The 25,192-nt window shown below is 31.3% G+C and overlaps 1 protein-coding gene across 1 annotated transcript in view; it reads left to right on the top strand.

Moving 5' to 3' along the window:
- LOC130896868 (glypican-6) overlaps nt 1-25,192 on the top strand; it is a 96,847-nt gene that overhangs the window by 67,011 nt on the left and 4,644 nt on the right. Inside the window, exons 2-4 of the mRNA XM_057805235.1 lie at nt 18,732-18,875; nt 21,072-21,629; nt 22,058-22,389. Coding sequence (XP_057661218.1) covers nt 18,732-18,875; nt 21,072-21,629; nt 22,058-22,389 — 1,034 coding nt within the window. The remainder of the gene's footprint in view (nt 1-18,731; nt 18,876-21,071; nt 21,630-22,057; nt 22,390-25,192) is intronic.

Raw genomic sequence — 25,192 nt, 5'->3', positions numbered from 1 at the left:
TATGTATATGAAAAACTGTATGTACCACTTTGAAGTAGAAATTTTTCTTTGAAACAACGATTTTTTAGGTCATAAAATCATTTTTGTAAGCCACTGTCTAATAGTAAGTGCCATTCTGTACATCAAACTGTAATTCTATATTTTTTCTTAATTTAAAAAGTGATAAAGATAATACCTAAAAATTTATGAATGGGAATTATTTGACATCCAGTGATAGATAACATTTCAATTTCGGAAGCATGTATACGTACAATTAACAGCCAAGTTTTATCAATAAAATTGTTTTTTACGATCTCGTTTGTTTTGGAACATGTGATACGGCGATTCGTTGTTGGACCCATGTTTTAAACCTCCATAAAGTATATTTTTGAACATTTATGTATCGGAAGAGATTAATAAAATGATCTTGTCTATACGCATATTATGAAGCAGAAGGCTGGAATGTGTTTAAAAAATATTTTGTGGATTCAAACATAAATTCATTGATTAAAATAAATATTTAGATTAAAATTTGAGCAGTGAACTATATAAAATAGGTAATTAAAAGATATATTTACATATTGCATCCTTATATGTTGAATCAATCTTCATTTTTTTACGGAAACAACGAAAAAAAAATCGCTTTACGCACAACATTAATTTCTTCTTACAGACCTGAACATTAGTGTTTTGAATTCACGAGCGGATCAAAAATATGTTACTATTTGTTTGGAAAATAAATTTTTATAAAGAAAGAAGTCCCAAATTTTCAAGCCGTGTGTTCACATTATAAAAAGGTTATAAGGATAACAACCCATGTGAAGTTATCCACGGATTTCTGTTACATGATTATACTACCAAAAAATGTTTCTACATATTTCACGATTCTCAACCGAAGACCCAAAAAATATCAATAAATGATTAAACTATTGTGAAAGAAACTTAAAAAAAGTAATCTATCAAAAAAGTATTTTTTCTAGGCAAAAAAAAATTCATATAGTTTACGTTTGAGCGCTGACTGGCAACGTTCGTTTTGAAATCGAAGCCCTGAAATTTTGCAAATTTTCCTCAACTACTGCGAAAGATATTTAATAAGGAACCTATTGTGATGTAAGTATTTCTTAGACACCAAAAAAATTCATAAAATTTACGTTCGTTTTGAAATCGAAGTCCCAAAATGTAAATAATTACAGCACAATTTATTCTTACTAGGTTCTTTAATGAGTGTGTTTTGCAATAGAGAAAATTTTGGCACTTTGGCATAATACTTACATCCCAATTTTTAGTCAATTGTTTTCTAAATAGGTGAACTTTGTAATAGTTGAATATTTTCTTTTTATTTTTTGGGTCATCGGCTCAGAATCGTGAAATATGTACAAAAACATTTAATCTTCAATTTTTGGTAGGAAAATTATGTAGCCTAACGTCATTGTATGTCTCCTCTGTTAGCATGCGAAAGTTCAGTTTACTTTGTAAAAAAATATTCGTGATAGAATTCCTACACGAGTAGGAAACACTATTTATTAAACGAAATAGGTTCAAGCAAGATACTGTACTAAGAACACAATATCAATTCCAAATAGGTTAGCATCTTAATACCAGAGGTTTTTCAGGTACTCGTACACGATATCACAATAAGTACAACAAAAACGTGTGTATGAAAACAAAAAAAAAGTTTTTCAACTAATCTTCCTTTATATAAATAGGTCTGTCTATATATGAAATAAGAGGAATCTATCGAATTATTGACACAAGTTAGTTAATAACGTCACACAGTAGTGCCAGAGCGGAAAAAATTCGATTTTCGAAAGCACTGATTTCGATTATCTACTTTGTGATACTCAAGCGATAGGCTCGTTCCAACCCATCAAAAATTCTGAGCAATAGATATTACCTGTTCCAACCGTGCAGTTACCGTTATACGAAAGTTCTGTTTTCCAACAAACTAAGATCGTTTGTGAACCGTTTTCCGGACGGTCTTTTCAATACTTGGTTGATAGCTATAGTCTATTTCAGAAAGGTATAAACCAATAAAATGGGGAATTCCATCCAGTTCGGCTCAATTTCGGTGTCGGCCATAGGTGTAGGTCTTGAAATATTGTGTAGGAATTACTTAAGTAGTAGATTATACAGTTACGTTTTGCCTAAGCCTAATTCCAACCCTATTTCAGATTCGGCTTAACCATGCGCCGTAAGGGCAATGGTGCCTTACCCAAAATTTTTAGACCTTTATAAGTATATTTGTTTAGTTTAACGCATCAGTATTTGCGGTTAAGCCATAAATATTGTTCAAAGTATCATAAGATTAGTAATAAAATGGCGACATTTACATCAGCGAAAAGATGTTCCAATAATTCTCCACTATCGGTGAATGAAAAACTTATTATTTTAAGTGTACACGATTTCATAAAATACGATTACCCGAAATTTACTGTACAAGAAACTGTCGACCGATGTTCTCGAATGACTGGAGTTGGAAAGTTCACCGTTTCATTCACAAAACTCTCCAGTTTTAAAGCTTCACTGAATTTTTTAATTGTAAGCATTATTTAATGTACACTCTTAAATACTTGTTGCAACTTGCTTTGATAAGAACAATCTTTTACTAGAATTTCAGAAATTTTTACCTTGCCAATAGTCTTCCAACTCCTCATTACTTCTTTAATTTTCTTCGTAATTCCAAGAAAAACAGTTTAACTTGTGGTATTTTTTTACTCTGAGTCGAATGAGATCAAACTCAGGTTTCTATTTTAATTCGTTTCCGAGATATTGAATTTTTTTCGCTTTTTGGCCATTCGGCTCCACTGTGCGTCACTAAAATAGAATATCTAGACAAAAAAGTATTCTAGTTAATTCTACTACTATTAACATCATTGTGAACTTACTTTTCTGGTTAATACAGTCTATTTATCTAATTGTGGCCAAGTCATTCCATTCACGTGGATTTTAGGTATACCATATAGATACCTAGACGCAAATTCCGAAACAAGGAAAGAAATGTCATCACTTAAAAAGTTGACTAATTCATATTATCAAATTATAGTTTGTTGCATATGATTAATTTCGAGTGAAAATAAATCTATATAATTAAAATTTAGATTATAATTAAAATATTATATAATACCTAACCGTGTACTTTAATGGCGAAATCATTTACGCAACCTAAATCATCTTCATTATATGAAAGATCAAATTATCTTGAAAACGCAACATTTGTCAATAAAGCTACAATTTCTGTAATCCGATAAACGGTACCCCATCTAAGATACTTGTGTGGGCAAGAAAATTGTGTTTAACTCGATATTATTTAATAAACAGCTATTATTGTTTATTCAAAGCACATCTCGCGTTTCTTAATAATACCCTACGGATAAACTTTAAAGAAAAATTCAAGTATTGTTCAATTTACCAATGTGACCTTTACAGAAAATATAGTTTCACCAAATGAGAATCTGTGAAACTTTATTACAAATATATCTATATATTCACCAATTCACCAACTCTTTATAGCTAAACACCGTTAATGGTTAACACACTACTAGTAAAAAGAGATCGCCAAAAAATGTTTGAATAGTTTCCAACCAGTTTGGTGTTTATGTGTATAAATTCAATTATATATGTCGTTGGTCAATAGACAAGTTGGGATTTTACCTAATACCCCAGGATAATAGGCAATTGGCTGATGGCGCGCCACGCACGCCTATTGTCCCGGAGTATTAGCTAAATGCCACACAATATATTATTCGTTGAAAAATGACCAAGCGTTTGTCTATTCTCCTGGGACTTTAGCTGAAATTCGATTAACAGACTATTGTCAATCAATCGTTTACTGCAATACGTGGAGGCTTGTTTAGGCTAGGTTAGATTAGGTTAGGTTAGATTAGATTAGATTAGGTTAGCTTAGGTTTATTGCAACACGTGGAGACTTGGTGACATTGTGATTTACATTTTATTTTTAAAACAAGAACACCGATTGGTTACACATTGTTAATTTGCGGGCTTGCATCCATTTTTTAAACCCTTGTCCTCCCAAGACTGACTGCATAAAAGATGCTTCTCGTAATGATATTAATTTTTCTTTATCGACATCCGAATTTTAGCTGAAGTCCCAGGAAAATAGACAAACGCTTGGTCATTTTTCGACGAATAATCAATTGTCCGGCATTCAGCTAATACTCCGGGAGAATAGGCATATGAAAATTCCTACGCCTCAATTTAAACATGTATTAACTTGTTAAGACTAGTCGCTAATTGTATGAAGAGTACAATCGCTTCACACTCTTTAATCCTTCTTTCTTTGCTTATTGACGACGTGGTACATTTTTAAACCTACTATCAGCACTTGCCGATTATCTATCTTGAAACTTCTATAGATACCAAACATCGCCATTGAAAATCATTAGGTGAGATCTATAAAAGTTGTCGAACGTCGAGAAAAGGTGTGTAAACAGCTCCTTGCCTTACCGAAAGATAATCGTTTTATTAGACGCATTATTACTTGCGATTAAAATTGGATTGCTCTAAACAACCCGAACATGGTCCAAAGAGAGATCAATTCCAGCGGAGAGTCGTGTTGTGTGTTTGTTGGGTTTTATCGGAGAAATATGCAGATTTAGTTAATCGAAAGCGGGTTCTCTTACAACAAAACAATTTCTAAACCACATTCTGCAAAATTTATGCATAATTAATCAAAAAACTTCGTGGTATTGAAATTCTACCACATCCGGAATTTATTCCAGACCTTGCACCATCAGATTACTGTTTATTCAGACCCAGTACGAAATTCCTTGTGGAGAAAAATTAGAAACTAAAGGAGATGTTGAAAATGCAGTGCGACAATTTTTTGCATCTAAAGACAAATATAGGTTTCACCATGGTCTCAAAGAGCTTGGTGAACGTTGGGTTAAAACCGTAGAATATAATGGGATATATTTCGAATATTGAAGCTTTCTTTTTGTATGATTTTTTAATAAACAAAATGAACGCTAAAAACTCATTTATGACACATACTATATATTCAAATAAGATGTTTCTTATCATTATTTTTCCAAATTCACGTCTAAGTTCCTTCGAAACTTTCCAAATATACATTGATTGAGTATCTACGACATCCCAGCTTATTTTTCTATAAAAAGTCGTTAAGTCACTCATGAGATCTTATAATGGGACACGGTTAGCCGTTTTTATTGCCTACCAAGGTACTAATATTACTCAGCTCAAATTTACTCCATTTCCATCCATCTAATAGTAACTTGAAAAAATCTGGAGAAAAATTTAATTTGCAGGATTCAGGATGTTTAAACATCGATAGAAAAGGGCACAATCCAGGTCCTTATCAAGCGTTACATAAAAATAAATGGTCAGTATTTATCTATAGACACACTAATTTCGTGATTCATTCCAGAGTCGTATAATCCCTACCTTCCGACTAAAAAAGTTTAATTTCTTCTAAAAACGTTTAATTCAAAAAAGTACAATCACCTCATGTTCTTCATTATTTATCAAACTCGTAGTGTGACAAAAGATTTGTTGCTCACTAACTAAATATTTTAGATTCAAACTATATCGAATCAAAAACAAACTCGTAAATATTTATAGTACTCCTCGGTTTAGTCGTCAAAACAATAGCTTCTAATACATTATTTCTCTTGGCTTGTTTTCCATACATGTTGGATCTCGAAAATGGAATGTTTGAATTGATATTAACCATTCCAAGAACCGGATCACAAGAATGTTTAAAGCTTCCTGAGAACTGTTCAAAATTAATCGTTAAGATTATAAATTGTTTAGAGAGGAAAATTTACGTTACTAATTACTACCATATAATATAAGATCATTTTACAGAGTGATACTAAAATCAGTTAAAAATGATTCCACGAGTTAAATGGTTTTCCTTTTTTCTATTTTTTTATTGCAAGTAATTAGTAAACGTTAAAATAACATTCAATTTCGGCTGATTATTGTCCAGGCGTTCTCGAGTACATGAAAGACTTAGAGAAAATAGCTGTCCGAAAAACATTATTAAAAACATTTAAAAACGAGAACAATGAAATACTACATATATAATGGAGTATTTGTAACGTAATGTCCAAGTTAATGGTTATTAACAACAAACTATCGAACTCAAAACAAGAATTTTATTCAAATATATAAATTTGGCTAATAAAATATAAATAAAACTAAAGAATAAAAGGACTAAGATAAAAAACAAATCGTAACGTCACACATTCCTATGTCACACATTAAAACATTGGTCTGGAAGCTGAGGTTCCTTTTTCTCAATCTTTTAGAGAACTTACTTGTAGCTAAGATAGTACGCAAGTGTACAAAACCATTTGTGAATGTGTAAATGTCACTAACAGCAATCAATATAGCTAGAATTACTTTGAAATTATATAAAAAAATAATTCCTGATGAATCATTGTAAATCAAATAATAGTCTCAGTGGGAGAGATTACTAATATCCAGTCTAATTTATGATTATGGATCGAAAAATTCATACTATATAAACAAAATATTATTAATTCAGCCGGTACCACACAATGCGTCCAATGCTTCCAACGTTGACACTGGTATGGTTGGACGCATCGTGTGGTCGTAGTGCGCATGTAATTGACGAATGTTTTGCTTCCAACGTTGGCCATGGAAAATCGGTTTTCTTAACCCGTGTGAAAGGAGTACCCAACAATGGAACGAAGCTGTAATCAATGATAGATGTACAACTACACACACTTCTTGTCTTCTTGCGTGTGAATGCTACGTGTTTTATATGAAAAACCAAAGTTGCCAGTATCATCAAGTTTATCTTAAAACAAATAATTTCTTTTTCGCCGGGTTTTCATTTCTAAAACTTCAATTTTATTGGCATCTAGCTTTAATCCAATGTTCAGCCAACGTTGGAAAAGTGGATGTCGGCGCAAACGTGGAACGCATCGTCTACTTGCAGCACTGCATCCAGCGTTCTTTTATGTTCAGCCGTACGTTGGAACACGAATTTTGGCGCAAACATTGGACGCATCCTTTAGTACTGGCTTTAAATAAGCGAATTAAAAAAAAGTAGAGGCTGAATTTCTATTTCTTCTTCTTAAACTTTCCTTAAACAAAATATATAAAATACTAAACATGTTTAATTCATGGATTGGTCTTTAAAAATAAACATTCTAATTGCCAATAGAGGTATAAAGAAAACAAATTTCGTAACAAAAACCATCTTTAGTATCCCGTGAAGAATCTCGATTGTTTCAGATTTTTTTATGTTCGCAAGCGTAATATATATAGACATAGACACACCTTACTTTTATTTTATTATATTATACTCCGTGCCGCCATCAACCCAGATTGTAAACCAGCATGACTCGTATATGCAATATATATATACATATATATACATATATATATATATATATATATATATATATATATATATATATATATATATATATGTTCTTGATTTCAGGTCTTATTAATAATTTTTGGAAGATGAAATTTGACGTTTCGACTTAGTCTTAAGAGTTAAATCTACTAATCTTTAAACAACAAAAGATAAAGGTAGCCACAATCCAATCTCCCTTTACTTGAATTAAAGATAGAACTCCAACCAATAAATTAACTTACGTGGTTTATGAAATTATTGTGATGAAGAATATATTTGTTAGTCTAAGAAGTCCCTCATCAATCGAATTATCTCTCGCCAAAGTGTGGCAGCAAATTAAACCCTGACAGATACTCACTTTATAGATTATGAATCTGCCTAAGTTTTAACAGCTGAAAATAACTACAGATAACGCTTGTTTCTAGCAACAAAATATATTGCTAAAAATGAGCATTGTATTAATAAAAAACTGATTCAATTATACTTAGTTCAATCTAAGCATATCTTTTATTCATTTGTAACAACCTAAACTAACACAATCTTCTATTGGACGGATTTCAATTTCAAAAAACAAATGAATAGCGATTAAAATCAATAAATTTCATATTTCTGTTTTATTCTCATTTTGAAGATTGTTCTTTGAACCGAATGAATTTAAAATTTCATGACAAATGTTCCGTTTCAAAGAGAATAGGTATACTTCAAAATGCTGTAATCTAAAACTTCCTTCCATATTTAAACTATCGCGCACAAATTTTATTCAAAATTCAAAGATTCATAAAGAATGCTGATGAAATGTACATTTTGAGCCCCAAAATAGGATAATTCAGCTCTGTAGGGCTCACAAGTGGTACAGGCATATGAAATACACATTGATTGGTCGTTTTACGTTTTTTGGAATGGAGATTGGATTCCAAATCCGCTTTGAATAAAGAATGTTAGTTAGACCTTATCTTTTAATTTTTCGGCATTATCATAGTGTGGATATTTCAATAGATTTCAGCAAAATACAAAAATTTAAAGAGAGAAATATTCAATTCAACATCAAGATAAATAGTAAGAGTGAATAAGAAGCAAAAAACATCTTGTCTAAAGTGCGACATTAATTTATTTTGCCAAATAGACATTTAGTAAGTAATAAATAATCCGCAATAAACGTTTAATTAGAAGGTATAATTATATTTCTTTCTTAATTCTATTTGTGAGTAAAGTTTTTAAGTGATGTAATAGTTTCCGTTGACGCCGCCAAAAGCAAAATTAAATATTGACAAAAGCAGTTTTCCAAGTAATTCGTTGTGATAAAAGAACTGAAAGGCGGTCTCACAACAACACTCAGATAACACAAAAACAAACGATTCTGGTATGAATGCAACTGGAGATAATATTCCGGATTAAAATGTGACGCTATAAAAAAGCGGCATTTAATAACTTTATTTTTAACAACCGAGTACCTGTCATGATACTTTTAATCTTTTCAGTCGTTCTTTATAAAGACCTGGTATTTGGATATTTACAGGTAGAATTTTATTGACAATATACACGGTAGTAGCATTAGCAGATTCATGCTTTTGTATAATGTTCATAGACATGTTTTAACTTGTTAGTTTTTAACAGTAATATATGTATAGAATAAGCCGTATTTTCAGCTACACTCTTGAGTTATCCGTGGACTTATTCATCCCACCACCATTATAGTCTTATAAAGACATTAGGTATATTAACAGATATCTCTGTAAAATCGGATATTCTATAATGATCAGAAATGAACCCAAAATTGGAAATTTATTTTAAAATTTTCATATTGGATTGCACCTCACATACAACTGAAATTGAAAGCCAAAATAATCTGTTGATGAATAACACCTTGGCTACTACTAGGCTGAAATCCGGATGGATGGGGGCAGATCAACTCTAGGTGGACACAAACTATTCACGAGAATGGGTAAGAAGCCGTGCCAAAGTGTCTTCTTTAGGGTGTGTCTCTAATTTTGTAGCTCTCGTACTGTGTGAATCATAAAAAGAGTCTCGATGGGTAGAAAATTTATGTAACTGTCAGCTTTGAAATAATATGAAATAAAAAAACATCGTACTGAGTTGCTCAGATCGAAACATATAACTTGAACATGTCTATTTATTATTTTATTCATCCCAACCCACAAACCAAATTCCAATTAATGGATAAAAATTGTAAACAATTGAACTGTTGATTAATATAAACAGTAACGCATTAGCTAGACCCTTCTGAAATATTTTTGAAAGTTATAAATTGGCTATATGCTGCCAGAAGTTTGATATTTGCAATCAAAGCCCATTAGGTAGTTGAAACACCCACAACATATATATAAAAATCGCTAAAGAAGCTTGAAAGCAAGCAAGTATTTGAGACGTTGTGTAGTCAAGTTCTCGACACATTTTGTACTATTCATTTTATACCAGAACTACTCTACATAATTGCGTATTAAGTATCAACATCAGCGAAATGTTGGTCGGTGTGCAATACTGTGAGTAGTAAAGAGATGCTGAAAGTCTAGATAGACGTGTAAAAAACAGAACTTCCTCTAGGGTTTTTACAAAGTAACAATACGCTTGTTGAATAAGGAAAAAATTAGATACTAAAATTAATGTTTTCAAGACTTCTAAGTGAAATAAGTGGTTTGAAATTATCTTGAATTCAACCGGTATGAAATTAGATTTACTATTTGAAATGAAAGTGAAAATTATGGATTTATGAACGATTTTCTCCCTTATAAGGCAAATTTATCTCTCATCCAGTGTGTTTTTATGGAAATCAAATATAAACGTGGGATTTAACCAAAAAAATACTTTCTTCGCAGTAACAATTATTTCAGTATTATTTTCCAGTTTCTAAATTCATGCGACAAAATTCAGGAGGTCTTTCCCATAACAAAATTTCCTTAAAAGGTGGTGACTAAAATTGTTTTTCTTTTTTTTTTTTTTCTAAAATTTCAGTGAAGCTGGAAACTTGAAACTTTGTAATTTCCGTGCATTCGCCATAATTAATAATTGTTTTAATAAATTTAGTGGAAAACGATAAAGATGTAAAATATTATACGATTCATAATAAATGCTGGAAATAACAACCTCTAGCCAAAATACATGAACTTAGTCTACGTGTTGTGGATTGCCTTACACTTTCAAAGATTTGAGGTTTCATTTCTTATGGTGTAACACGCTATTTGAATACGATTCTTCAAATCTTTGATATCAACTATGGGGGTCGTGTTACCTAGCAGTCCGACTGGAATATAATGAACAATGAACCACATATTTTGTCTGATATTGAGTGCGATGTCTTCAAGTAAATTAGGGAGATCATTTTCTAGAAAACTGGTGTAACAAATTTCCATTTATTGGCCGAGGCAGAAACTTTGGCCCCATTAAGTTATCCCCTACAATACCAATCAATATGTTCACTGAGAAAACATTTTGAAAATGGTGCTCTATAATCTCATGGGGTTTTTCGTCTTCCCATACGTGATTATTGTGAAAATTTATGGTAGATACTCTTGAAAAATGTGCCCAATGTTTTATTTAAAATTTAAGGATGTTGTCGTATTTCATGTGTTAACCATTCACAAAATCTAACTAAGAGAATATTCTAAAAGTCACTTTGAAAATGTTAGAAATAGTTCTCTACAAACTAATAATACAGCTGTAGAGAAGCTGACCCACTTCATAAATGCAGCAAAAGTCTAAAACACGTTACTAACCTCAGAGAAACTATACAAATCAATATATTAGTAATAAAAAGCTTTTCTTCTTATTGTTAAAAAACTACTTGATTAAAACTACAGCTTATCTTTGAATTAAACATTAGATCTTAATGAAATTGCTGGAGCTGCTTTTTAAAAATAAATAACAATTCTGTGTTTGTGGCACCATATCAGCTAATGTAATAAATAGTTATAAAAAGTCTGTTTGCTATTTATCCAATTATTTAACAAACAAACTTGCAGCCTAATAAATATAACTAACCCATATAAAGACGTTTAACAAGGTGGGAACTTAATAGGCAGTTGCTGATACATAAAAAAACGTATATATTCTTCTTACGTAAAAACAACGTTTTAATGAGTATATAGTTTTTCATCAGAACGTTTTTAATCGCCTCGGAGTTTCTAAATGTACTTCTTAACCTTATAAGTTGATCTTAACTGTTCACTTGATGTAACCATTTCACAAGTTTTTCTACCTACTTATCTGTAGACTTCTGTTTAAATTTCCCTCGATTTTTTTATTTACTTGACACGTGAGGAATTCAGTCGACAATAAATTCCGTTTAAACCGATTCGAATAGTAAGAAAATAAATATGTATTTAGGTAACCATTACAAATATCGAATACAAACTTTAATGATGAAAAGAAACATCAATAAATTCAAAAATTTCTGAAATTTTTAAATCTCTTTAGCATTAACTGTTTGGTAAAATTTATTTCAATTATATCCTCGACTACTTTAAGCCAATCGATTTTGACATTGAAAGTAAAAATTTTGTGTTTAATTATGGTAGCCTCCAGTAAATTTGTCGTATTAAACTCAAATGGTTTTAATTCAGTAACTTTTCTTTCTTTTATTTTTAAACTGCTTGTTACTTTTAGATATAGAGATATGAGGATGCTTTTGCTTTCTGTTCCAGTTCAAAATCTTAGTCACAAGGCATATATGAATGCACGTTAAACAAAAATTTTTGATCTACTTATTTCACAATAAAGTGAGGAAAAGCTGTAATGTAATTGTAATTCCGTTTAGTTCGATTTGACAAAAATTTTATATGGAACAAAATGCAAGATCCCACCCCTTGAAAGGCTTCAGAGGCAAAAGTTATAACCCATATAACCGTGAATGAGTTATGAGTGCTCCTGTCATGATTACCGAAGCAATATGTCCATAACCGACTTTCTTTCTTCACATTTCAGTTGGTATCTTCTAGATTCATCACATTCACGTAAAAAGTGGTTCCAAATAGTTGGTGTAATATCACACACGGAGCTGTTCGCCAGTTCTGTTACTTGAACTTGGTTTGACACGCTGCCGCGTGTATAGATATTAACCAAGATTTATAAAAAAAAAAAAACGTGTTAATATCAAATTTTACAAACATTTTTTAAAGGATTTTGAAGGTTATAATTACAAATTATTTTTAGTACGGGTTTTGAATACTGTATATTTCACAAGTACACAAACAAATCAAGCAAAATAGTAAATTTTTCAACCTAACCTAGAAAAAATAACTATAAGGAATTGATATTACAGATAGACACTTGTTCAGCTTTCCCAAAGTTTGATATGACACTCATAGCTTCATGTAACAATGGTGGTTTCACTTTTCTAAAGAAGATCGGATGAAGAAAATGTATTTAAGTTGATAATTGAATATTAATAATTTACATTCCAACTTTTCTTATAACTTCGCCATATATTATTATATTTATTGTTCTAATGAACTACCTTCAATAACTTGTGTTACTGAATACAGTCATTAGATTTTAATTTACCTTCAGTGCCTGAAGACGATAACTTGGTTATCGAAACGCGCGTCAGAAAGTGTTATCGTGAGTGTTGGTGTAGTGGTGGTGTGAACAGTGTATTCAGTATGAATATCGCCAAGAAATGCCAACTTAAAGCTTGTTACAATACTTTCATTCACTAACCTCGTCTTTCTATTGTATGTAAATTAGGACTGACTCGGGGTGTATAGAATTTAAGTAATTGGAAACAGGAATTTTTAAAAATCATTATTGCAAGTTAATAGTACAACCTTATAGTTGTCCACTCCATTTATTACAAATTATATTCGATCATTCCCTCATATTAGGATACACTGTATAACATATTTACATATGTAAATAATTTCCATGATTTTCATTAAAATCACTCGGTAGAAATTAATTTTTTCTGCAAGTTTATTCTTAAAATACGGATAAAGAAGAAGTCTCGACTTGTTTGGTGCATCGGTAGGTATTTTCGTGATGACTATAGGTGTTAAGTATGTTGAGTGACTCATTTTCAAATACCTGAATCTGAACCGATGTGTCTACGAATGTACACCCGTTTCCGTACCCGATTAACAAGACAATGACAATAAGAAAGAATAAAGTATTGTATCCAAACAACTCTCCACCATATTTTCGAATCCGTCAGATACGTATATCGAATTTCGGGTTTTACACAATGTGTTTATAAAGTATCATTTCTAATATTTTGTTTACTGTTGATTTACAAAGATATTTTTTGAAAATTGAATTTGAAAATTTTGAAAAGTTATTGAGCTTGTTCAGTAGTAGTTCGAGACGAGCAAAAATATTTTTTTGAACATATGGATCCGCACGACATGGATCGTGAAGCTGGTCCTGTTCGATTATTTCAATAGAATCGAAAATTTAGTGGGCGTACCGAGTAAAATTTTCTGGGAAATAGAGCGGAAATAGAGATATTGTTTTTATAACTTATATACAGAGGCGATTTGTTTATATTGTTTTTATAGAATCTATTTTGTTTACTTTCTAAAATCGAATTGTCGAGAAATCGTCTTGTTGTATAAATATACGCTTGTTTATCAGCGCGGAGGTCAGTAAATAATTGAATGTCATGATTTAATAAGAAGAAAAACATAAAATAAAATCAAAATTGGAGATTTTCTTCTTTTGTCTACCTGTGCTAAAGGTGGTGTTCCAGAAGCAATTTTTGGGTACGTGTTGGTAGCATTTCATTGGAAAATAATGTTGCATTATAGTTTCACAAAATTCCATTCTATGGACATTATCGTCTTGTAGTAGCATTACTTTGTAATAATGGAACTTATTATTTTTCATAATGTTCAGTACAGATGGACGTTCAAACATTTTCTACAAATCCAAGAATTTTTTACGGTAATTAGGTAAGTGCAAATAAGTGAGAAGCCTCATCTTCAGGTTCTTTAACGATTACCGTAACCTCTCATTTTACCTGTCCGGTAAACATAGTTTAATTTGAAACGATAAGAAATTCATGATATTTAAATATAATTTTTGTTAGCTTTTCTGACTCAAATAAATTTTTATCAATTTTCATTTTAAATGACTGTAACTTTGGAACTATTGAATACAGAATTATGTGGTTTTGACACATGTATTTGTAATTTAACAGATTATTCAAACTAAATATGTATACAGGTTGTACTGTTTGATAAAATATGTTATTATAATTCGACGGTATATATATTTCATATATCTAATGTGACACGTGAGTAAAATAAAATCATTGTTTATTTCATCATCATTGTTAACAAATTAATTGTCAAACACTCAACAAAACTTGTCAACAATCTTTCTCTTCCCAAAATTCAAATTGCCACCTCTAAGCACACGTTTTCCATCATTAGAAGACATAAATTGACTATTACGGCGTTTTAAATTTTATGACGATTGTAGTAATTATTATGGCGAGTATATTATTTTGAATGAATCTATTTTGAAAGTGAAACATAAAATAGTTTCGTTAGCACGTAACAGCTAACTGTTTTACACGATACTAATTATGAAAACGGGTTATATAATTAAAAAATCAAGATCATTTAACAAGATAATAAAAATATATCCAGTCTTTAGAACTTTGAAAAGTGAGTTGTAAAATATAAAGAACATCCTTTTCACAAGTATCCAGAGAAGACAAAAGTTTTAAAGCTCCGAATACCATAGGTTGTAAATATCGGTGTTCTTTGATACTCTGTAATCCGTATTCTGAGATTACTACTATGCAAGTCCATAAGTGTGTTGGATAAGTTTTTCATGGGGAATTGAAATTTTATTGTAACACCAACATTCTTATGGGTAACCGACTCTATTTTAAAGGACTATGGAATATTCTATAATAATCTTTAAATGGAATCATATTCTTACATTTGGTAAAACATAAACGTCTTTTTGTTCAGTGGGTGGTCAATTTACAAATAGTTTCTTGAGATCAAGCAGCGCTATCCCTCAGCTGGATATTTCTGATGGCTTTAGGTGCGGTGAATTGTGTACCTTTATTTGTTTCATACATTCTCTCTTCCCAGTAACGTTCCATTGATACTTCAATGAAAATATTGCATTTGGCTCCCAAGTAAACTAATAATTCTTTGTGCCAAGAGTTCAGTCAATTTATAAGAATATTTTTTGCAGTAAAGCCGACAAATTTATTAAAAAATTGTATCCTAGTTTAATAACATTAAAATACTCACATGTAATGCGTATTTAAATTTTATAAGCAGCTATTAGAAATGAAAATTAGCTATACAACACTGAGAGCGACAAATATATTGGCTAATAAGTTGAAAATCCAAAGAAGAAACCGGTTGCTTTCTTGATAGAAATTTATTTCAGGATGTTTTTTATTCGATCTACTCTTACGGCGAGCCCTTTCAATATCTACCAAGTGGTTTCAGAGTTTCTGTAGCCGAAGCTGGAGAAGAGAATATTTGTGAAAAAAATGTGGCGCATACTTTTATGCAACCAAAGGTATGTGACCGAAAACGAAAAATTTTTTGCATATACAGCTGTTGGTCGGTTTGATCGAGGCTCACGAGCTGCTGCCTTTTCATCTAACTCTCCGTTTTACAATGAGGGACTCAAGTTTTTGCTCGTTTTCAACTGTCGTCGTAAAAAGTATTTCTATTGTCCATGCAAATTGCTTTTAAAATATAGGCAATGGTTTACTGCTTCACTTCACGGTTTGCTAAAAGAATCCAGTTTCAGCTGAGTATAGCAGCTAAAAGCCGCCCAAAGCGCCAAAAATACAAATAACAGCAAGAAATTCTATGGCTTCTATATTTTAGGGCGTATATGGTATTTTGTTCTACGATCATCTTGATAAAGATAGAACCATATTGGATCGGTAATAAACAGAAATGAAAAACTCAAAACAGTGTACCTTGTCACAAATCGCTAAAAATCGTAGTAAAATTGAACGAATTGCGCTTCCAAATTCTGGAATACCCAGTCTATATCTGGTCCCCAAGAAAAGAGATTTGACTTCAATAAAGTCATTGCCAAAGGTGGAGTCTATTATAGAAACAAAGACAAATCTTATTGAAGTACATGTATTATAGGTTAATTAGTCTACTATCAAACTTAAGTTATGAACAAAAAGTTTTACGTTCTAGCGAAAAACTTGAACTTGTTCAAGACTAGTTCAAGATGAGCCAATATGTTTTGAATAAATTATAGAACATATGATTCACTACATATTCCAGATTCTGTAGTGGCGAAGAAAGTGAATGGTTCACTGAAACTATATAAAAACAAACGAAGAGTTTCTTCTTTTCGCTACCTGTGTTACAGTTTGTGTTCCAGCAGCCATTCTTGGGTACGTGTTCGTAATTGATTATAGTCAAGGCATGCGTAATGCACCAAAGTTCGATATATGACCAGACCGTTCTGTTTATAATAAAGTCGTAGAGGTAATGTCGGTTAAGTCTACGCTAGGTTGCTAGTTGCTCTTTGAGGCTGGAAATCGGTCTATTTGGTTGATAGCTTATGAATGCGTTAGTTATTTCTGCTTTCCATACAGCATCTATAACAATTATTAGCACTTTCGATTGCAATAGCTCTAAAATTCCAATATTGAAATTGACTGCTGATCCTCCTAGTGGGATACCGTAGGTCCAAATGGACTTGATGATTGCTTTGTAGATTTCTAACCTACCAGCCAGTATAAATCTCTTAATATCAAATTTGATAATCATGTGTTTTCTTCAGATTAGGTGCTTATCTAGGTGCATGCCTAGAATTTGACATCGTCCCGTAGCGGTAAACTTTGATTATTTAAAGTAACTCCTGGACATTTGCCTTCACGGTTGTCGAAAGTTACCTGCACAGATTTCAAATCATTTGCTTTGATTTTGAGGTTAAGCTGTAGTGTATTTGATGCTATAATAGGATCTTTGTTTGAAACTAATATGGCGGTGTAGTCTGCAAATGTGGCCTGATAAATTACACTTTATAAGTGAGCTTTCTCTGCTTATTTCTTTATATACTCCACAAATAGGGGAAAGATAAAACATTCTAGATTTTTTCAGTTGTAATGCTGTTTTCTGAATGAATATGCAATAATTTTCTAAAAATCTTTTCATAACGTCCAAGGATTGCTCATTATCAGTTACGGTATTTGGTCGGTCAGTTTTAGAGCGATTGCCAGTTAAGGCCCCTCAATTCTCTAAACCGCAATATTGGTAATTAGATAACGGTAAATAAATCAGCAACCTCATCATCAAGTTCTTCATCTTTCTACATAATCTCCGCTGATAGGTGAAATGACTCATGTTAAAGATAAAAAGTCCTTGATTCAACTTTTCATTTTTTAGAGTCCAACCCTGCTTAGCTAAAATCTAAATACACTAGTACTTATGATACTAATATAACATTAGTTTTGGACATTCTCAAAAACCCTATTTGTTTCAACTTAAAAATGCCTTTTATGTGGCAAATACTACAAAAAGCTGTTTGAAGTCTTTTAGAATTAATATTTAGATCGCCATACCAAACTTCAAAATTATTGGTCAATTATTTTTTTTTTGTTATACATATCACAAACCAAAGACTAATATTTCCAAAAGACTACTTTGGAAAAACAAAGTACATCGAATTGAATATTATGCGAATCTCCTGTTTTTCTACCATACGTGACGGCTCTGAATGAATCACAGGTATTTACACATTCATAAAATGCCAAATGTTACCTGGAGGTGCCTGCCTTCTACAAATATAAACAGTTTTCGAGTCTAATCGTCATTGTGGAAGCTACAAAGAAAACAGCTTATTCCGTATTAATCCGTATAAAGAATTTTAGTCAAGCATACGGCTCTTGAGGAACGATTCAATTTACAATGTGATTGAATGGAACAGCTGATTAGTCACAATGTAACATTTTGTCAAAAAAACTCGGACGAGACCTACGGGTGGTCTTCTTAATGGGGGCATGGGCTATAGGAGTATTGTAGTAAAATTATTATTAGGTGGGGCTCTTTGTAACTGTTTTTAACAAAGATATTTTTCAAAAGTGAATACGAACTTTATAATATTTTAACACATATTTATGATTAGAAAAAGTAATTTGATTGCATATTATAAAAATGTAGTGTAGCAGTTTATAATTTTGATATTTTTTTTCTATCATTTATTGAAACGAATTATATTTCAACCAAAAGGTAAAGGTGAAAAATTCGCTAAAGAATTTGCAACAATTTTTTTCCAAAAATCTCAACACATAAACCCAATTGCAACATCCAAAACGAATAAACTATTAGTGAACGAAAGACTAATGAATGAATGGTTTATGTTTATGTTACATAATAATTTATTATCAAGAGATATTAAACTATTTCCATTTTTGTTGTTCCAGGTGATTTATGTGGTGAATCCTGTTGTACAAAAGACGTAGAAAGAGAAGCGTACAAATTTAATCAATTATTTGTAGATAAATATGTTAAAAATTCTATTTCGAAAATATCATCTATCATTGAAACGAGAGCTAAGAAGTTCGATGGTGAGTATTAGTAATAAATACATACTATGTTTGTCGAGTAATAACCCGTGATGCCGAAATATTAGTCTGGCGCGTCCACCAAATATTACATTAGTGTGTCAATTTTGGTGAATGCGTAAGGTTACTAGCGTATACAATAGTTTTATTACACACTGTACAGTGGCGAATTTACAATAGATTGTAGCATAGGGCGGCAGATTTCAAGGAGCAGCAAATTTTATTCAAAACTTTTTAACGACGATTAACGTACAAAACTAAAAAAACTATTAGTCACACGAAGAAAAGGAGTTTTGAAATTTTTACAGAAACAAAAGTAATTTAATAAAAATTGGAATATAGTATTATATGCAGTATAATACTCAATACTCCACGTTTCTACATGAAATAATTACTAATCGATTTGAAAAATATTCTATTATATCATGATATTGTAAATTCAGAGGCCCGCGAAACTTTATTCTAATGTTCTTATTATATTAATAAAATATTTATTTTATTAATGTAAAACGGTGTAACAAAAAATATGTATCAATGTTACTAGTACATGATTGAAATTTTCTAAGCTTAAAATGAAAGCTGTGAAAATAATCAAAAATCTTTCACAAAACTTGAGTTCTCAAATTGTAATTTAAATAATTGGGAACTAAGGTAACATTCAATTTGAGTGAACCCCAGGAAACTTTGTGAACAAAGATTATGAATGAAAAACGCATTTTTAAAAGTGCATATCGAATGGTTAAAAAATTAAAACTTTATAAGTAGAAAACATTGCCGGAAATGAGTTCAATCTCACTGTTCTGGGTTTTCGGAGTCGCTTAAAACGAATATCATGAAAAAAAAAAGGTTTACGAGGTACCTGTTGGCCGTGCCTGGTGAGGGTCGACATCCACGTCGTCTCCTGTATTTTACATCTCCTTGGATTGGAACTTTGCTTAAAAACAATACGATGAAACAAAAGTGGTTCACATACATAAACACAAAATAGTAATCATTGATAAAAAAGACCTAAACAATTTTAGTAAAATTTATAATTTCAATGTAACTATAATAGTTTGGTTGAATATTATATATTACTACTTATTTTAATATGAAAGAATAAAAAATTATTTTACAATCTATAATGTGGCTAAAAAAAGATTTTTCTTCTGAATTCATGTTGTGGATGATCTATTCAATGATATAAATATGAAAAGTGTCAATTTCAAATAATATTTTAATAAAGACCGCAATAAGTCGAAACGTTAAGATTTCATTAGAAAACTTAGAAAACCCCCGAGAAGAAAAATTAAACTCATTTCCGGCAATAGTTTTCGAGTTATAAATTTTTCATTTTTACCATTCGAGATGCACTTTTCAAAATGCATTTTTCATTCATAATTTCCTAAAAGTCTCTCGAATCATATACACTGTGTCGCAACCTGATCTGTCTTACTGCTCAGAAATTCTTAGGTTTTGGCTTGTTGTATAAGTAATAACAAAATACGACAAATAAATTTCTTATAAATTCTTCGTATGGCGGGATTTGCACGTTCGTTAGATTGATAATATCACTGTGTATTGATCATTGATTTCCACTACTGCGTTTCTTAATGGAAAAAGGTAATTAAATGCAAATGCAAATTTGTAGTAACAGGATCCATTATTCAGGGTACAAAATTGCTGCTTAAAGAGATTGTCAAAATTATTCTATACCAAATTCACGCGAAAGAGCAGTATCCGCTATTTAATTTGTTCATTTAGCTCCATTCTGTCACTTCATCTTAGTGTATTTTGCAACTTTGTCCATCCAAAATAGTATGGAACAATGAATCTAGCTCAAGTTTTGCTTAGCAAATGAAGTTTTTGTGCAAAAAATATGTTTCATGAAGTTTATTACAAAAACAAAAACAATATGTTTTGTCGAGTAAAAGGCGATACAGAAAAATGAGTAAAAATACTAATTTTTCGAGTCATTAATCAATTTCTGCTAATTTTATACTACAAATTTTCTAAATATTAGATTGATTCAATAAACGTTCATAGTGCCCTCATGGAATTTAGCCCGTTGAAAGATTTATTACAACAACGTCTTTTAAAAACATGATTGTTGTTTATTCAAAAGAAAAAAGCATAAGTCGGCACAATCCATCCTTTTTGTTTTGCAATTGCATTACTTATTTGAATCGTACTATGTTTTCAATACCTTTATTTTTTCAGACCAATTTCAGGGTATGATGAAAACTTCCAAAAAAGAATTTCACGAGATGTTCGAACGTACTTACGGCAAAATCTACCTCAAAAACTCAGATGTCTTTAGTGATTTTTTTAACGAATTGGAAACGTATTACAAAAAAGGTTCAGTTCGACTTTCCGAAACTATGGACACCTTTTTTGGCATCTTATACCAAAGGATGTTCACCGTTATCAATGCTCAATATACATTTGATGACAGCTATCTCGATTGCGTATCGAGTCATATGCAAGAAATGAAACCATTTGGAGATGTACCCTATAAGCTTAGTGTACAACTACGACGTTCTTTTGTAGCAACGAGGACTTTTTTTAAATCATTAACAAAAGCTGCCGAAGTGGCTGAAAGATTGGAAGAAATGAAAGTGGGAGAAGATTGTTACAAGGAAAGCGCTAAAATGAGATACTGTGGTATATGTAAGGGTAAAGATGGGGGTATTCCCTGTTCAATGTATTGCATATCAACAATGCAGAACTGTTTGAGATATCATACAGAAGTATCTAATCATTGGGATAACTTGATTGGTAAGTAGTTTATTATACCATGCTAAACAACAATTCTATATCAGAAAACATTAGGATTGTACTAAAAAAATTATTCTTCTTATCTTTCCCAACCAAAATAAATAGCAATGGGCTTTAATTTTTTCCTTACTTTAGGCATTTTTTCATTAAAACAACCTCTGATCTTTTCCTTCCTATCCGTATCTGTCATCTTACTGTTTTGTGTGGGCTTTTGATTACTTTTACTATTATTTTTGGTATTTCGATTTCTTCTAAGAATTTCCATGTTTCCTCGCTGTCTATTTATTATATCAAAAGTCGCTCTCTGAGTTCTATGTATGTTAGATCCTCCCGGACATTCTGATATGCAGAAATTGTTAAAAACTAATAACAAAAACGTCATTTCATATTATTACATTTCAACCAAACACATTGTGTAATTTTTGTAGATGCCATTGATAAAGTTGGAGATCGGCTCCTCGGACCATATAATATAGAAATAGTCGTGGAACCCCTTAACATAAAAATATCTGAAGCAATTATGAACTTTCAAGAAAGTGGGACTGAAGTTTCGAAAAAAATTTACAACCTTTGCGGTAAACCTACGTTTAGTCGGCCGAAAAGAGATTCTGATTACGACTCGACGCAAGATACGAATCCGACAACGGAAATCAAGATTGAACCGATGAAAAACCCCGGAAGAAAGAAACATAAGAAAACTATGACTTCGGCAGAAAATCAATCGACCCCATTGGAGAAGATCATTATTGACATTAAACAGGTGAGCATAATTGTTTTTTTTTTATTTTGACATCAATATTACTAATCATAGTTTACATAAGATGAAAAAAAAAATATATATGATAGCATTAATTTATGTCGGTTTTTCGAATTACAATGACAATGACACTTCAACCAACTTTTTTTAATCTATCTTTGGAGCGCTCGTTTCAATAGAACGGATCGAAAAATGAATTATTTTTTTGTGTATTTTAATTTTTCACACATTCACACGGATTTTGCACTAAAGTTTAATACTAATAAGCTATTTTTATGCTGTTAATGTATATAAAACATTGTGTGTAAAAGCGGCAACAGCGCTTAGAAATAAAAGTCAGTTTACCACAAATGATTAGCGAAGTAGAGTGTTGTACCGGAGAATTATGTTTTATGTTCAAAATAAAGTGTTACAGTTCACTGAATTATGTAAGTTTTCTCTTAATCAATTAAAGTGTACCCCTACAATGCCGAAAAGTATAAAAACCGCAAACCTCAATAACCTCTCAATTACTCTCCTCATGAGAATTAATAGTGGACTGCCATTTAAGAGGAATAAATAATTTTCAAAGATTATTTTAAAACCATAGACAAATATAACAACCCGTCAGCTGATTGCATTTACCCACTGTTCTACCCCCAGAACATACCCTAAGGGTCTACCGGAGAAGAAAGGATCACATCATGTGACTGCGACTCGATTAACTCGATCCGTTTCCGAACAACAATGAAAGTGATCCGGGTTAGTTTCCGAAAATTCAGATCATTGGTTAACCGTTAACCATCATTGTTTCCGAAAAGTCCTATCATAAACTTAACTTAAAAAATAGTACGATAAGAAATCCATATGTTTATTCTGCGCTCTATTAGAAAGTACTACTTTCCACAAATCTTCACTTGATCAACGATTAGATTTTTATTTTCTTTACCTTTCAAAAACCTCATAGCGAACTGATCAAATTTTTGGGCTTGGTATTGGTATTTAAGTAATTTGGGGTTGAAATATGTGTTCTGTGAACTTTCTGATTTAATTAATTATTACAAACAAGACACGTCACTGAGGCTAGACAAAAAAGGTTTTCTATATGTAAATATAATTCAACTTAAAAAGAAAGCGCTTTTCAGGACATTTCCTTCATAAAATATTTGCAATGGTACACTCATAAAGGCCTTTTAATTTTTTTGTTAAATTAAGTTATCTTTCATCCAGTAAATTATTATATTTCGTTTTGTTTATAAATTCATAAGACTACATCCGACTCTGGTTCTCACTTTGGAAAAATGATATGAATAATGCTTATAATGTTTTTTTCAAAGCCTCGTATTACTCTCGTTACTCAAATTACCTTCAAGTAAAATATCAAAACTGAAATGAAAGGAACCTCTAATCAATTATTTGCAACTATTATTATAAGCAACTTTTTTGCAAATTCTTTCAAATCCGTTTATTTAGCATAAAAACATGGAGGCCTTTGATCTAAAAGCAGATAGTTCAATAAACTGATTATAAAAAGATGCGATAATGTTTGTTTTTACAAACTTACTTTTAAATATTTGTTTATTCTTAGTCTAAATGATAAGCAGATGAAAATTATAAAGTGGAGGAGAAATTATGTTTACACTATAAATAAGTCTTTCCACGTTTAACTTACTACTGTTAATTGGTGCCAATGATATTTTCAGGGTCATTTTTTAAAGTACTTGTTTGCTTTAAGACTAACAAACACTGTTGATGTACATATTACTCTACTTACATAGGAGTGTACTTATGAAACGCATTTATGATACAGACTGGAATATTTTAGATACGAAATAGAATATCTCGTTTTTAGATATTACATCTAAATAGTGAAACTGTTATTTTCACATCTGGGAAGTAACGAAGAAGATTTAGATCAAGCCAATGTACTAAAGGAGATAATAGAAATATATTTTACAGAATCTACATTGTAGGAAAATATTGATATTTTTTTCAAAATGTATTTGACTATATCCATGACCCAGTCATTCACTTCTACTAATCTTTAATACTTCCATAAATAGTACGGGAAAATAGGGCGTAAAAGGAATCACATAATTTTATCGGAGACGGGATATTATGTCCTTACTTGAGAATATATGACTGTCCTGAATTATTTTATGAATTCCACTGAAGGTTGCAAGTACAGTTTAGGGCACTCGAAATTTGCGTGTTTTACACCGATATCTCTTCCATTTTTGTTCATTCGAAAAAAGTAAAGGCGTCAAAATTGTCAGAAATTTTGTGCCTTATAACATATATGTAATTAAATCCACTCAGTTGCTTTGCTCCCACACTATAAAACCTAACCGCTGCCGTACTATAGTTTCGGTGCACATGCAAAAAGAAATTTTCAAACATATCCAATGGTCCAATGAAGATGAAAGAATGAATTTAATCACAGATTTGATTCAAAAACGTAACAACTCGAGAATTCCTCAATACCTTGCCGTCTTTTGTAATATCAGCTTCTAATGATCGTATTACAACGTTTTTTTAATATATAAAAATATAGAGGAAATGTTTATAAAAACATTTTGAAAACTTATAATGGTGGCTGCGTAAACATCAATATGATTTTGTTATTTTTACTATACTTACCGCAGAAAATTTAAAATTTTTCATAAATTTTCCAAAAATTGAGGGTAATTTTTCTTCATATAGTTTCATCATGTGGTAGGCATAAAATTTTGCCCCATTTTGATTTATATGAGCCAATATGAAAGAGCGTAATCAGCGTAAAAATCTAAAATTGCGAGGTGCCCTAAGCTGTGCTTGCCAGCTCCAA

This window comes from Diorhabda carinulata, chromosome 1 (genome assembly GCF_026250575.1).
Source record: "Diorhabda carinulata isolate Delta chromosome 1, icDioCari1.1, whole genome shotgun sequence".
NCBI lineage: Eukaryota > Metazoa > Arthropoda > Insecta > Coleoptera > Chrysomelidae > Diorhabda > Diorhabda carinulata.
The sequence above is the reverse complement of the archived record's forward strand: the minus strand, read 5'-3'. Positions and strand labels throughout refer to the sequence as shown.